Genomic DNA, 13001 nt, shown 5'->3' on the forward strand with positions numbered 1-13001 from the left:
TATATATGTATATATGTTTACATAGACTTTTGAATATGCATATGCATGATGTGTATGTATATCTATACATACACAAATACGCATATATACATTCATACATATATCATTCCATTCTAATACTTCAAAACTGCTTAAATTAACAAAAGGAAGACTTTAATTATGTAAATCTATAACTCATCAAATTATGATAGCACGTTATTCAATTATTGCATATGCTTTGAGATCGAAAGATTTTCCCATAATACTCAGAGAAAATGCATGCAAATAAAATATAATTAGCAACAACTTTTTTGTTTTGCTCTTGTGAAACAGTACTGGCAAATCAGCTAAGAGGAAAGCATTCTCACTCCTCAGCCAAATTACAAAAAGTAGATAAAAATATCTGAGATAACTGTTGAGATGCTTTGTATAGATACTTTAAAGTACCTCATATGATCTTAGGATCATGTACATACTTACTACAAAATACTTTGGGGGCTGAAAAAGGAAATAAACACAAATGAAACCAAATCTTCATTATCCAAAAGAAAAGTCTTAATGTTTCCATAGCTATTTCATTTGATGACCAGACATTACAATAGGTTTTGCTGTTCTTACTTTACGAATGGATTATTTTGGTATTCAGAATAAATTTACTAATTGTACTGCACCCTATCTGCTGGATAAAAAATGGGTTCCATGTATTACAACTTACCTAGTGATCCCAACTAAAAAGAAAATCATTTAGCCTTTTGGCCAAAAGAATATACAATCAGAGAGAAAGCACCAGTGCACCTAGTGATTAAACTAGTCTCTTTTATTTAGGTAATTTAAGGTTTATCAGGTGGGCACTTACCAGACTCATCAGAAGGCATATCGACAATCAGCTGGTCACTGTATTTCCCATATAAGCCATTAGTGCATATAGCTACTATTTGAAGAACATAACTCATGTTGGGTAGCAAATTACTGAGAATAGCACCCTAAAAGAAAGATGTCAGTAATTATACCAATGTGTTATTCTCAAGGAGTACTAACATACTAGACATTTGTTCTTAGAAAACATTTTCTCCTTTGTCAATGGAAAATATTTACAGTTTATCAACCTAAGAAAAAGTTTATGCAATGTTAAGTTGAACAACTTTCTGAAAAACTAGGTATATTTTGCTTTTTAAAAACCAGATTTCATTTTAGAAAGTTTTATTTTTAACTAGAACACTTAAAATTCATAAATGAGTATCCAAAATGACAAATTAATATTTTATATAAACAAACATGTAGCACTTGCAAAAAACAAAATGTAAAGACACGATTAAAACCAATTTATCTCTTTATCTTACCATTATATAAGCCAGACAGTAAAAGAATTATCTTCACATCATTACAAAATGAAAAACAGTATACTCCCATAAATTCTACAAATTTCCCAGTTCACTGTGTCTCTGTTGTAGTCAACTGAATTAAAAGGTTGCTACAAACTCTATTTTGCCCATACAATATTCAACACTGTGATAACAAGGACAGTTTTATTTAAACACAGGCTTCTAGGGCATGCGGAACTCTGTCTGAATGCAGAGCTCAGTGTCTCTGATCTGCAGTGGGACCTTCCTAGAGCCTTACCTTGCTGGGGTTTCCTCAACTAAACCCCAACTATGGGCAACACTTCTCTACCAAGGCAGAGTTTATTACTGACATGCTCAAGGCACAGAGGAAATATGTATTTTATTTTCTTTCGTTCGTGTGCATGGGTGGCGAGGAAGAGCAGGTTGATCTTTCCTAAAGGTTAACTGTATTGTGTCCTGAAAGTTCTGTCTCAATTAACTTTGCATGTACTACTTGCAAATTTGGTGCAAAAAAAAAAAAAAGGATTTTCGAGATCCTCTACTCTGTTTTACTTGTGCTGGTGTAGTATGACGGAGGAAATAATACACGATGATATCAGAGCATTGAGATTCCAAGCCTAATTCTTTCCGTAACTGAGATCACAGTTAAGGAATATAACTGTTCTTGGAGGCTTTTTATTTGTTAAAAAAGAAGCCATGCTAGATGATCTCTAGTTCCTAAGTCTTCTACATGTGTCTACTCTATAATATTGTTGGCAACGCTGTGGTCTCCTTGTAATTCAAAGCATAAATAAGAACTTATTATAATTCACTGGAAGTTCTGACACAATCTAGCATAGCTTCTGCTTCCCCTCCTCCCCACTGGAGAGGGTCATAGAAAGTCTAAAGTAATCTAAATATGCAATCATTTGTAAGATCTTACCTTGAAAATTAAACTATAATGTTATCAAAACAAGAATCAATTGATCTAATAGTTACCAAGTCTTGATAGCCATCTGTCAAAAACTCATGCTTGGTTTGGTCTTCTCCCTCTAACTGCTGGTACAGAACTGCAAACTTCTCAATCATGGTATCATAAACGACTCGAGGTCTCTCCCACGTAACAAGAAGGCTGGTATAATTCTCTGGGTCAGCTTGAACATTTTCTGGTTCTGAACTACAAACTTCAGAGAGAAAAGAAACATTATTGATACAGCCTTCAGCCTCTAGAATTTTAATGAGTAAAACAGGTTTTATGAAAATATTTGTTGTGTTTTATTTCAACAGAAGGTAAAAAGTTACACTTACCCACTGTGGAGCTTTTGCTTATGTCACTTCTGTATATAAAGTACTTCTTCCTTCCTACCTATCTCAAGTTCTACCTTCTCATTCAGGGAGGGTCTTGGTCAAATGCTACCTCCTCTGTAACTCATGCTCTGATCTCTGCTGAAATGATCTGTGTTATTTTCAGTTGTCTGTTTTGTTTCACTACTATTGGATTAATTGCATGTTCTCTTATATTATTTCTTCCTGAATAGATCTTAACTCCTCTAGCAGGTTATAAACATAAAAACCATAGCTTTTTCATTTCTGTGTTGACTAGAACACTGTCTTGAATATATTTGGCATACAAATTCATTTTTAGAAATAAATGAACAAACGATATCTTCAACTTTATGGTGCCTTTATTTCTCTTGTTAGATCCCTGACAAAGATATTTATTTTGGGATGAGAACTTCAGTTATAAAAGATGGTCTATTATTGGACATTTTGTTGACAGAAAATCCTTGAAATAATTTAAAATTTTCAATAGAGAAAACCATAGTAGAGCAAATAAAACTATCTTTTCAGTGTTTTTCAGATTTGCTGACAAAAATCCCACTTTGGCATAAGAAATTAATTAAGAAATTAATTTCAGGGAAATAGAAGATTTGTTTGTCTTATCTGAAAAAATAATATTTTGAAAAAGTTTCAGGAAATTCTTAAATTCAAACCTATGCGGGGACTGGTGCCAACAATTTAGTCCCATTAGAAAGAGTACTCTGATATTTTCTGAAATTCATTCATAAAATGATTGTTTTGACTAATTGTGAACATAAAAATGATACAATTTTATGATGTTGTGCAAATGAAGCAAAGTAATAAATATAATCTCCTCATAGGCCAGACAGGTTTGCAAAAGAGGAGAGAAAGGTCACTAAGGTCAAAGACTAATCGATATGCTCAGAGAACCTGAGTTTTGTGTTCAGAGCATATACTCAAAGTTATAAAGCCACTGGATGAGATTATGACGTTAATTTAGGTCACCTGATCGTCACTGCTACAAAAGCTATTTCAAGACTCAATGAAAATATGCTTCAACAGCATCAGAATGTGACCAAAAAGGCTTTTTTCCCCCTCTATCCTTGTCTGTAGTTTATCTTGTGAACACAGGAGGGCACTCAAAATCAACAATTGGCTTTACAAATTGAAACAAAATTTACATACAGTATTTAGTATTAGCAATTTTAGCAAAGGTATGCTATACTAACAATATGATATGAATGATTAAGAAATATAAATGTATGCTTCATATAAATAAAGACAGCTATAACTTTATATGAGTTAGAGACAAGATTTATCACTGTAAAACTTATGATGTTATTTTTTTTGTTTATTGAGAATTTGGGGGCTATCCTTTTAGGAATAAAAAGATAGTTCTTTCATTACCAAAAAAAAAAAAAGAAGAAGAAAGAAAGAAAATGAATTTAGAATAAGAAAATGTATTCTAATTTAGCTCCAGACTACATTACTCTATTTAGTGACACTTCTACTAGTGTCCACCAGATGGCAGAAGACCATCAAATCATCTCAAAAGTGCGCTACTCACATAAACTGTCATTGGAGGAACAGGATTGCCTCAGTCTTGCTTCTAAAGATTCCCAAGTCCATTTTCAGAAGGTCGAAAGTGATTCTCAGCAGTATCATTTGTAGATTTTGTCCTCAAAAAATCAATCCCAGCTTTTTAGAGAGTGGGAATGATTTAAAGTGAGCTATTCTGTTCCTCACAAATGAAACTATCTTAAAATGCATTAAAGTTTTATGCATGCACACAAAACATAAAAATTGCTTGAGAAAAATATAAAATTAGCTGAAAAATACAAAGGACTACTACCTAAATAGCACAAACTTCTTTGGTTCGATGTCTATGTTTATTTTGACTTAATAATAGAAATCACAGATGCTTCATGTTTTAAAGATCAGCATTTATATAAACTAGGATTCTAAAAAGGAAGTTATATTTGTCATCAGGTTTTCATTGCTTTGTTTTCTTCTTGATAGATATGTAAGAGCTTTTTAGTAATTTTTAAAAGTTTAAACTTGTGTTTATATAGAAATGTATGTATTTATTTATTTTTTTATGCCTACAGCACCTGGTCTTCCTAGGTGGTCTCCCATCCAAGTACTAACCAGTCCTGACCCTGCTTAGCTTCTGAAATCAGACGGGATTGGGCTTGTTCAGTGTGGCATGGCCATAGACTAGAAATGTATTTTAAAAACACTCCTTTTGTTTATTGATAATCAATAATTTAGTAATAGGTTATAAAGCTGAAGCTAAATCTGAAATATAGGATTTTATGGGAAGAAGATATAGACTTTAGAATATATTCAAAAGAGAAGCCTGTACTTGTGTATATAGTCCACGATTTTGTCAAAAGGTTGTCCTTCTATAAGGTAGAACTGGATATTTAAATAACAATCTAGTTAATTCCACATACATACACTACTTGGTATTCAAACACAGGGCTGGGTTACTACCATGGAATAAGTTATCAATTTGCACTAAATTTTCCAGGTTTTCCTTATGTTTCTTATTGAAATTAGTTTAATTATTTTATTAGAAGGACCCATATTCTATAAAGCACAATATCTGGATTTAAAACAAAGAAGTGTTTTCCAGATCAACATAAATTCCAATACCAAGTACAACCTACCAATTGATATAATAAAATAGTAACAAAATTGTAATTTCTTTGACTATGGAGAGTTCAGAACTACGTTGAGGTTCCACCTCCTTTGTCAGGGCTAAATTGTGCTCCCCAATTCTTTTCCACGAGCCATGTGTGATCTGGGTCACAGTCAGCAACTCCTTAAGGAATGCTGGCCTGGAACAGAAACCTGGTTCTGGGAAGTCCTGGACTGTGAGCCAGGCTATGACAAACCTGTGGTCCGTGTCAAATCACACAGAGGACAAGTAAGTGCTTCTACAAATGCCAAGGATCCACGCATATAAAGAATGAGGATGTAGTCTCCTTTTCCAGGGTGCATTAAATGTTCTTACTTAAAAACTTATTTTTAACATTCAGTTCTCATCGCCTTGGTTCTAGGCACTCTTGACATAAAAATAAAGATGGATCTGTCCCTGCATTTAGGAATCTTCTTCCTCTGACCCTTATATTTAACAAGCTATGAAGTGTAATGGGTGTTTTAGTTTCTAAGTCTTAGACTCCATTTATAGAAGAATGCAAAATAGACTTGTAAAAAAATTGCCATTTTGATCAAATTAGATTGTGCTTTTTAAATTATACATTTTCCCACTAAGAATTGTAAAAGTGTCACAAACTTTCAACTGACACAGTCATTTGTCCTCTTACCACTCATGAAAACTTATATGAAGAGTGAAAACAAAAGAATTAATAAGCAAAGCATGAGAAAAAAGGAAAATGTGGAAAAAAATGAAAAAAAAATTAATGAAGATGTACAAATGAGAAGAGCACGACAAGTGTTTGGCTGTCCTTTAGCTGATTAGTCTCTCAGCTAAACACGAAAGGTGATGCAGACAGCCTTTCTGGAGAGCTGAGTTTCCTTCTGCGTTTGCCCTTCCATGTGCCCACCTTGGAAGAAGGGCCATCTGCCCTGAAGGGAAAAAGTCCAGTCTTAGCTTCATGGTTTATGAGTAAAAATGTAGATGGAGGTGAAAAGACAGAGTGGTGATTCTTGGGCAGTGGCAAAGAAAATGTCACAATTACCTAAGATGTCACTAGGTTTTACCCAGTTATTTTCCATTGACCTGAAGTTTAGTGCAGTTTAACACAACCCATGAAAGAAGTACTTTGTGAATGCACATTGATAAATCCATCACCTCCTTGTTTGAGGTTTATGAGCCTCATTTGAAAAAAAATATTGAGACAGGTACTTTGCAAACTATTGTGAGAAGAGCTTAGTGATTCACAGACTCAGAATCAACCAACATTAAGTTGTGATTCCCCCTCAGGTAGTAGCAGATCTTAATGTAAATATTGCCACAACTGTTAAAAATAATAACTAGAACTGATCTGTCACTGTTTTGCACCTCTCAAGGATTACATCATTCGCTTGAGATTAAATAGCCAACAGAAATCTCTCAAATTCCACTTAATTCAATCAATCTGCTCTAGATATACCCAGTAACTTTGCCAACAGCTTGATTTGTAATACAAAATCTTCTAAGAAGTAAATAATCCTCACGTCACTTTTCTGCATATGGCTAGAGATGGTTAATGTACACGTGACCTTAATGAATGCTATTTACAACTACTGACCTTCAAGAAGGTGAGTCTGCTGATGTATAATTCATTGTGACATTTTTGAAGGAATTATCGAAAATTTCTAGTAGCTCAAATACAACATTAGGGTATAAAGACACTCGTTTCATGCTAACCTGCCTTGAAAAGCATTTAATATTTTATCGGGTTTTTTGTTTTCATTAAATATATTACAACGCTAACAAATGAGATTTAAAGTGCATTTATAATTTTATTCAACAAACGAAAGCTTTTAACATGGAAAACTTGAATAGCACCCCATGGTTGCTGTGATAGTTTCCTCCCATATATACATATATATATGCACACACAAACACACACACACACACGCACACATACACATACACACACTACAATAATAGTAATATAATTCTAGAGCACATTATGTTCAAAGGACTGTTCTGATTTGCAAACTTTAGTTCATTTAAAACTCACAACAACACTACGAGGTGACATTTTAACTCTCTTTTTATAGGTGAAGAAACTGAGGTTTAGAAAACTAAGTAACTTGACAATTTTTATATAACTAATGAGTACTGGCACTGAGGTTTGAAACCAAACGCCTACTGGACTTTAAAGCCCAAACTTTTTCCCACTGTACTTCAAGAGGCCCCTGATTCTTCATGGGAGAATCTTCTAGTGGGCTAAGAAGGCAGCAGAAAGGCATCTGGTACCTGGAAGGCATGCGATAAAGTTGAACTTTACCTACTTTACATTTGTGCTGTTTTTAGGGTTATTCGTACATATTTCTTATTATCTAAAGGACAGCTTTTACTAACTCCTTCTAGGGCAAATGGCTCTAAAAAATTCTGAGATTCTTAGAAGAGCCAGTGTCCAGTTTGTGATGCCAAAAAGAAATGCCTTTCTAATAAATGGCAGCTCCACATAAAAAATGCAACAATAGAGAACTGAAATTCTGGTAAAATATGCATTCATGCATAAATATTTATTGAACTCCTGCTATGAATATAAAAGTGAATAAAGCTTGATCTCTACTCTCAAGGAGTTTACATGGATATACAGACTCCACATGGTTTTTGCAATTATTTGCAATATATTTTGCAAAATATATTTTTCTACAATGCATTCACCAACAGCAGAATTCTGACAATTTTCATGCCAATTCTTACTTTTCTTTTGGTCAAAATGAGGATGTTAGATATTTATAAAAGAAAAATATATAAATATAAGCTGAATGTCCAAAATTGAGTAATTAATTTAATAATTTCTTAATTTAGTAAGTTGTTATGATTATACAATGGAATAGTATGTAAAGAATGGTGTACTAGCAATATATTTATATCATTAAGTAAAACAAATTCAATAAACAAATATATATAGTACAATTTCATTTCTGTGACAAATAATAACATATTCTTAATTTAAGAGAAAGATCTGGAAGGATATTCACCAAAATCCTAAGTTATCTCTGTGTAGTGACATTATAGGAGATTTTTATTTTCTTCTGTATTCTTATGTGTATCTTCTACTTTTTAAAAGTTTTCATGTAATCGAAAGCTATTTTAAGATTAAATTTAATAAACAAAATGCTGAACGTAAATATAAACTCAATGCCTATTTTCAAATTCAGTTCAATAAAGTAGAAAGGAGACAGTGTATCAACTAAGAAAAAAAGTCACAGGAATATGCACACGGCAAATGGTAATAACTGCTTGTCGAATGCAAATACTCATGATGGAAAAAGCAAGAATTCAATCATTCTGGTTTGTGAAAAAAGCTAATACCACTTTTGTTAAGTTTAATGTCATTAAGGTCGTCAGTTTTTATTATAAAATTATGTACAGAAATTGTATTCTTTTATAAATATAAAGCATAGTGGAGAAAAATTTGGAAGTATTTAAATTGGAGAGACTTAGGTGCAAATGCTGACTCATTCTTTTATAGTTCTGTGAACTTGGACAAACCACTTAATATCATCTTCCCAAACTGTAAAATGAGGAAAATAAGGCCGATGCTTGCTGGAACGCACTGGGTCACACAATACATGGGAGCTACTGCTGTTTTTGTTATTACTTTTGGATTTCACTTAACTGTGGAAACACCAAGGTTCTAAACTAAATCAGAACTAATATACTGATATGGGTTTACACATTAAATGGTGCAAGAGGCAGCCACTAAGTATAACCTGCTATATTTGTATTATATGGAAATAGATTCTTTCAGTCATTTGGTGAATATTTAGTGAATGAGAACTTCATTTTAGCTCAGCAATAGAGGTGAAGCAGCAAAAAACTTAGTTACTTCAGTCATGGGGCTCAGCGTCAGGTGGGGAGACAAATAGACAATTATCATTTGATAACAACTGCTATGAAGTTTGGATGCACAGAACATTAGGAGCACCCCAGCACATCACACAATGCCAAATGAGCATTATTTATCTCATACTCTATAGGTACAGGGCCTAGATGAGTGCGCAGTTCTGCGCCTGGACCAGAGCCAGACTTGGTGGGGATGGAGGTAGAGTGGGAGCTGGCACCCCAGTGGATGCAATGGTCTACTTGAGTCTTGAAGAATAAGGAGGAGATAAGCAAGTGAAGACAGCAGAGAAGAACATGCCACAGCGAGGAAACAGCACATTGAAATGCAAACTGGGAGAATGCGGTTGGCCCTCTTCAGGGGACCTGATAGAGTTCAGTACGAGACAAGTAAGTTAGTTGGGGAGGAGTAAGCTCTAAGACTGGTAAGTACTAGACAGGATCTATCAGGGTAAGACAAATGCTCTGGAAATGTTTCAATAAAATATAAATGACAAGAAAGAATCATATTTATTTAATTCGTTATTTGATCATTTGTAATTTAGAAAAAGAGATGGTTAAATCCAGTTTCTTTTTTCTAATCAATTGCCTATTATTTATTAGACAGGATGTTATAGTATTTAGTACTGCTGGGAGAAATATAATTAAATTTCCTCACTTTGGGGGCAATTTAATTTGAAACTTAACATCAAATTAAATGCAGCTATTCATCACTGCTGTCTTGTGCTGTTTTTTTTTTTTTTGCTGCTGTTGTTAAAGAATGAACAATTTTCATGAATATCACATTAAAACAATAAAAACATGCTGTCTTAATGTTTAATCTTCAAAAAGAGATGATGTTAAATTGATATTATACATGGCCAAAAATCCATTGCAGGGCTGAGATCAAAGAAGATCATGTACTTGGAAAGGTTTTAAGTCCCCAAATCAAAGGCCACTTCAACTATTTCCTTCATGAACCAGTAAAAAAGAAAAGGACAAATCAGTAGATGTAACTGATTGTGTTCTTTGGGCACTTTCAAAGGCTTCTGGCAGCTGTGTCAGCTTCAGAGACACAGAAGGTGCTGCAGAGATGTTCCCCCTGCATCCTCTCCATTGCCGGCTAAGGACAAATTTCTTTGCCCCCAAAGAAGGCAACTGAAAAAGAGACTTACTTTTTATTCCTTAATAATTTAGTACATTTGCTTGCAATCCCTACTAGTCACTAGCTCTTCTCTGGGAGCTGCCAATACAAACGTGAACACTTTACAACTCAAATCACATGTCAAGACTCGGCTTGAATGTGGTTCTCTCACTGAGGTTCCTTGATCACCCCAACCAGATATGATCTCCCTGAGCTCTGAACACCTCAGTCCGTTATTCATTTCTTTGTATAGCTCGCAGCACAAGCAAATGTCAAAAGTGAATTTGGAGGTGCGTATGTGGCTTTGCCATCTATTACTGCGTATTTCAGAAAAATCACTTTTCTTACTGAATCTCAGTGTTTCTCATCTGCAAAGATGGGGTTATTTATGTGGGAAGAACGGATTTTTTTAATTGCCATTTTTTGACTGTGGTAACTAAGATTCAGAGAAGCTAACTAGTTTATCTAAAGCTACAAAGCTACTAATCAAAATATTTCTAACGATCTATGTCTTGCATGTTTTCTATTATATTCCAATGATCTCCTTCAACACTGAATCTGGGAGGGTTGTAGAAAAATTCTATTTTAATACATACCTGCTTCATGAATCTCTTCTTTTCCAGTATATGAGGAAAACACCTGCCTGGAAAACTTGTACTGTTGGTCTCGAAAATTATTTTGTAAGTAGTCCATCAGCATGACGTAACCAGACTGTTGTATTGTAAGAACATCACAAAAAACAGCCAACTGAAAAGAAGATAATTTAACATATAACATATCTACTTCCAGGGCCATCAATTAATGCTTTAATTAAAAACAGATATCTTGTAGTAAAATTTAGAAAAATCGTTCTTTTTAGATTTCTTCAAATTACTTCATTGTTTTGAATTTCCAAAATTACCTGGCTTTCAGAGATGCTCACTGTATCTTTAAAAATAATCCAGTCAACAGTGTCCGTGCAGGGAGGAGACGTCAGTGAGCCATTGTAAGTGTAATACTTGTCAGTTGAGTTTGGCAGGAGGTTCAGCAATATGAATGGATCTAACGCAGCCTGTCCTAACTCTGGAACTTAGCTGTTTGAATCTATGAAACAGAGATAGGTGCTTTGTTATGCATTTAATCAGACCTGAAATTTCAAGAATGCTTTAGATACATTTAAAAAATGACAAAACTGGCATACTCCAAATTTTCTTACGTATGTCACTATGTAGTGATAGATGCTTCATCATTACACAAGCAAGATGCTAGAGAGATTATTTTATACACAAAAGATATTCAAAAATCATATGACCACTTCAATAAATACAGAAAAATAATTTGATAAGATTCAATATCAGTTCATGGAAAACAAAAAATCTTATTCTGATGATTATCTTCAAAAGTCCATAAATAAACATCATATTTAGAAATGACTTATTGAAAACTTTTACCCTAGAGATCAAGAATGAGACAAAGATGTCCTGCTATCACCATTTCTATTTAACATTAACTGGAAGACTGAGCCAGTGCAATAAAGTAAGAAAAAGAAAAAAATAGTCATAAAGACTGGAAAGGAATAAATGATAACATTATAATTTGCAAATAAAATGATTGTGCATGTAAAATATTGAAAAACATTACAAACTATTAGAATTAATACGTGCATTTAGTGAAGTCACTGCACACAAGACCAATATGCAAAAATTTATTTTATTTCCATTCCCCTTACTTTTAGTCTGTGTGTCTTTAAATCTATTTCTGTATAACAGCAGCAAACAATAGAAAATGAAACTTAAAACAATATAACTTACAATAGCAAGAAAATACCAAATACAAATAAATCTAACAAACTATGTGTACAACATCTGTATTTAAAATTATAAACTTTCTTGAGAAAATAAGATAAAAGCTAAAAATAATGAGAATTACCATGTTCATGGGTTGGAAGATTTAGAATTGTGAAGGTGTCAATTTTTTCCAAACTAATTTATGAAGTCAATGAAATCTTAATCAAAGTCCCAGGAGGATGTGTGTGTGTGTGTGTGTGTGTTTGTGTGTGTGTGTGTGTGCGCGCGCGCGTGTGTGTTAACTGACATGCTGATTTTAAAATTTAATTGAAAATACAAAGAAAAGTTGAGATACTCTTGAACAATAACAAAGCTGATGAACTTTTTGCTTCTAGGTAGGAATAACTATTATATAAAACAATAAAAATTATGATAGTGAGAACTTTATGGAAAAATAGACAAAGAGATCCTGGCAGAGAATGGAATTCAGACCCACACTTGATTTATGACAGGAAAAATTACTATGCTGTTGGACTAGATAGCATTTTCAATAAATGGTACTGTATCATTTAAATATCTATATGGAAAAAATGAATCTTGATTCTCTACTTCACACCAAATTAGTTCTAAATAAATTGCACAGATTGGTTCTAAAAATAGATCTAAATATAACCAGAATAATAAAGCTTTTATGAGGAAATAGAGAAAACTCCAAGTGGAGTGAAGCCTTTGCAAGATTTTGGTCTTTTTGAACCCCACTTTACTCTTTAGAAAATGAAATGACTGAACTAGATAATCTTAATAGTCTACTCCAGCTCAACTCTATGAACACTGAATGTATCCAGAAAGATTCAAAGAAAAAAATTATTTCCATTTAAAAATTAAATAATTATCAAATGTTAATTTTTCTGCGATACAAAAACTTTTGAAGGAAGGAAAGATGCTGTTAATAAAGTTATAGACAAATGTTT

General features: G+C 33.4%; 1 protein-coding gene and 1 pseudogene across 4 annotated transcripts in view; both read right to left on the reverse strand.

Annotated features, from left to right (window-relative positions):
* PTPRZ1 (protein tyrosine phosphatase, receptor type Z1) overlaps positions 1-13001 on the reverse strand; it is a 162738-nt gene that overhangs the window by 50669 nt on the left and 99068 nt on the right. For all 4 annotated transcript variants that reach the window (XM_025045970.1, XM_015588410.2, XM_025045972.1 and 1 more), the window contains exons 7-10: positions 11166-11319; positions 10861-11011; positions 2301-2485; positions 836-962 (exon numbers count right to left, since the gene is read on the reverse strand). In XM_025045970.1, the coding sequence (XP_024901738.1) occupies positions 836-962; positions 2301-2485; positions 10861-11011; positions 11166-11319 (617 nt within the window). The remainder of the gene's footprint in view (positions 1-835; positions 963-2300; positions 2486-10860; positions 11012-11165; positions 11320-13001) is intronic.
* LOC112478789 lies at positions 4703-4821 on the reverse strand (annotated as a pseudogene).

The sequence above is a fragment of the Pteropus alecto genome, unplaced genomic scaffold (assembly GCF_000325575.1).
Source record: "Pteropus alecto unplaced genomic scaffold, ASM32557v1 scaffold22, whole genome shotgun sequence".
NCBI lineage: Eukaryota > Metazoa > Chordata > Mammalia > Chiroptera > Pteropodidae > Pteropus > Pteropus alecto.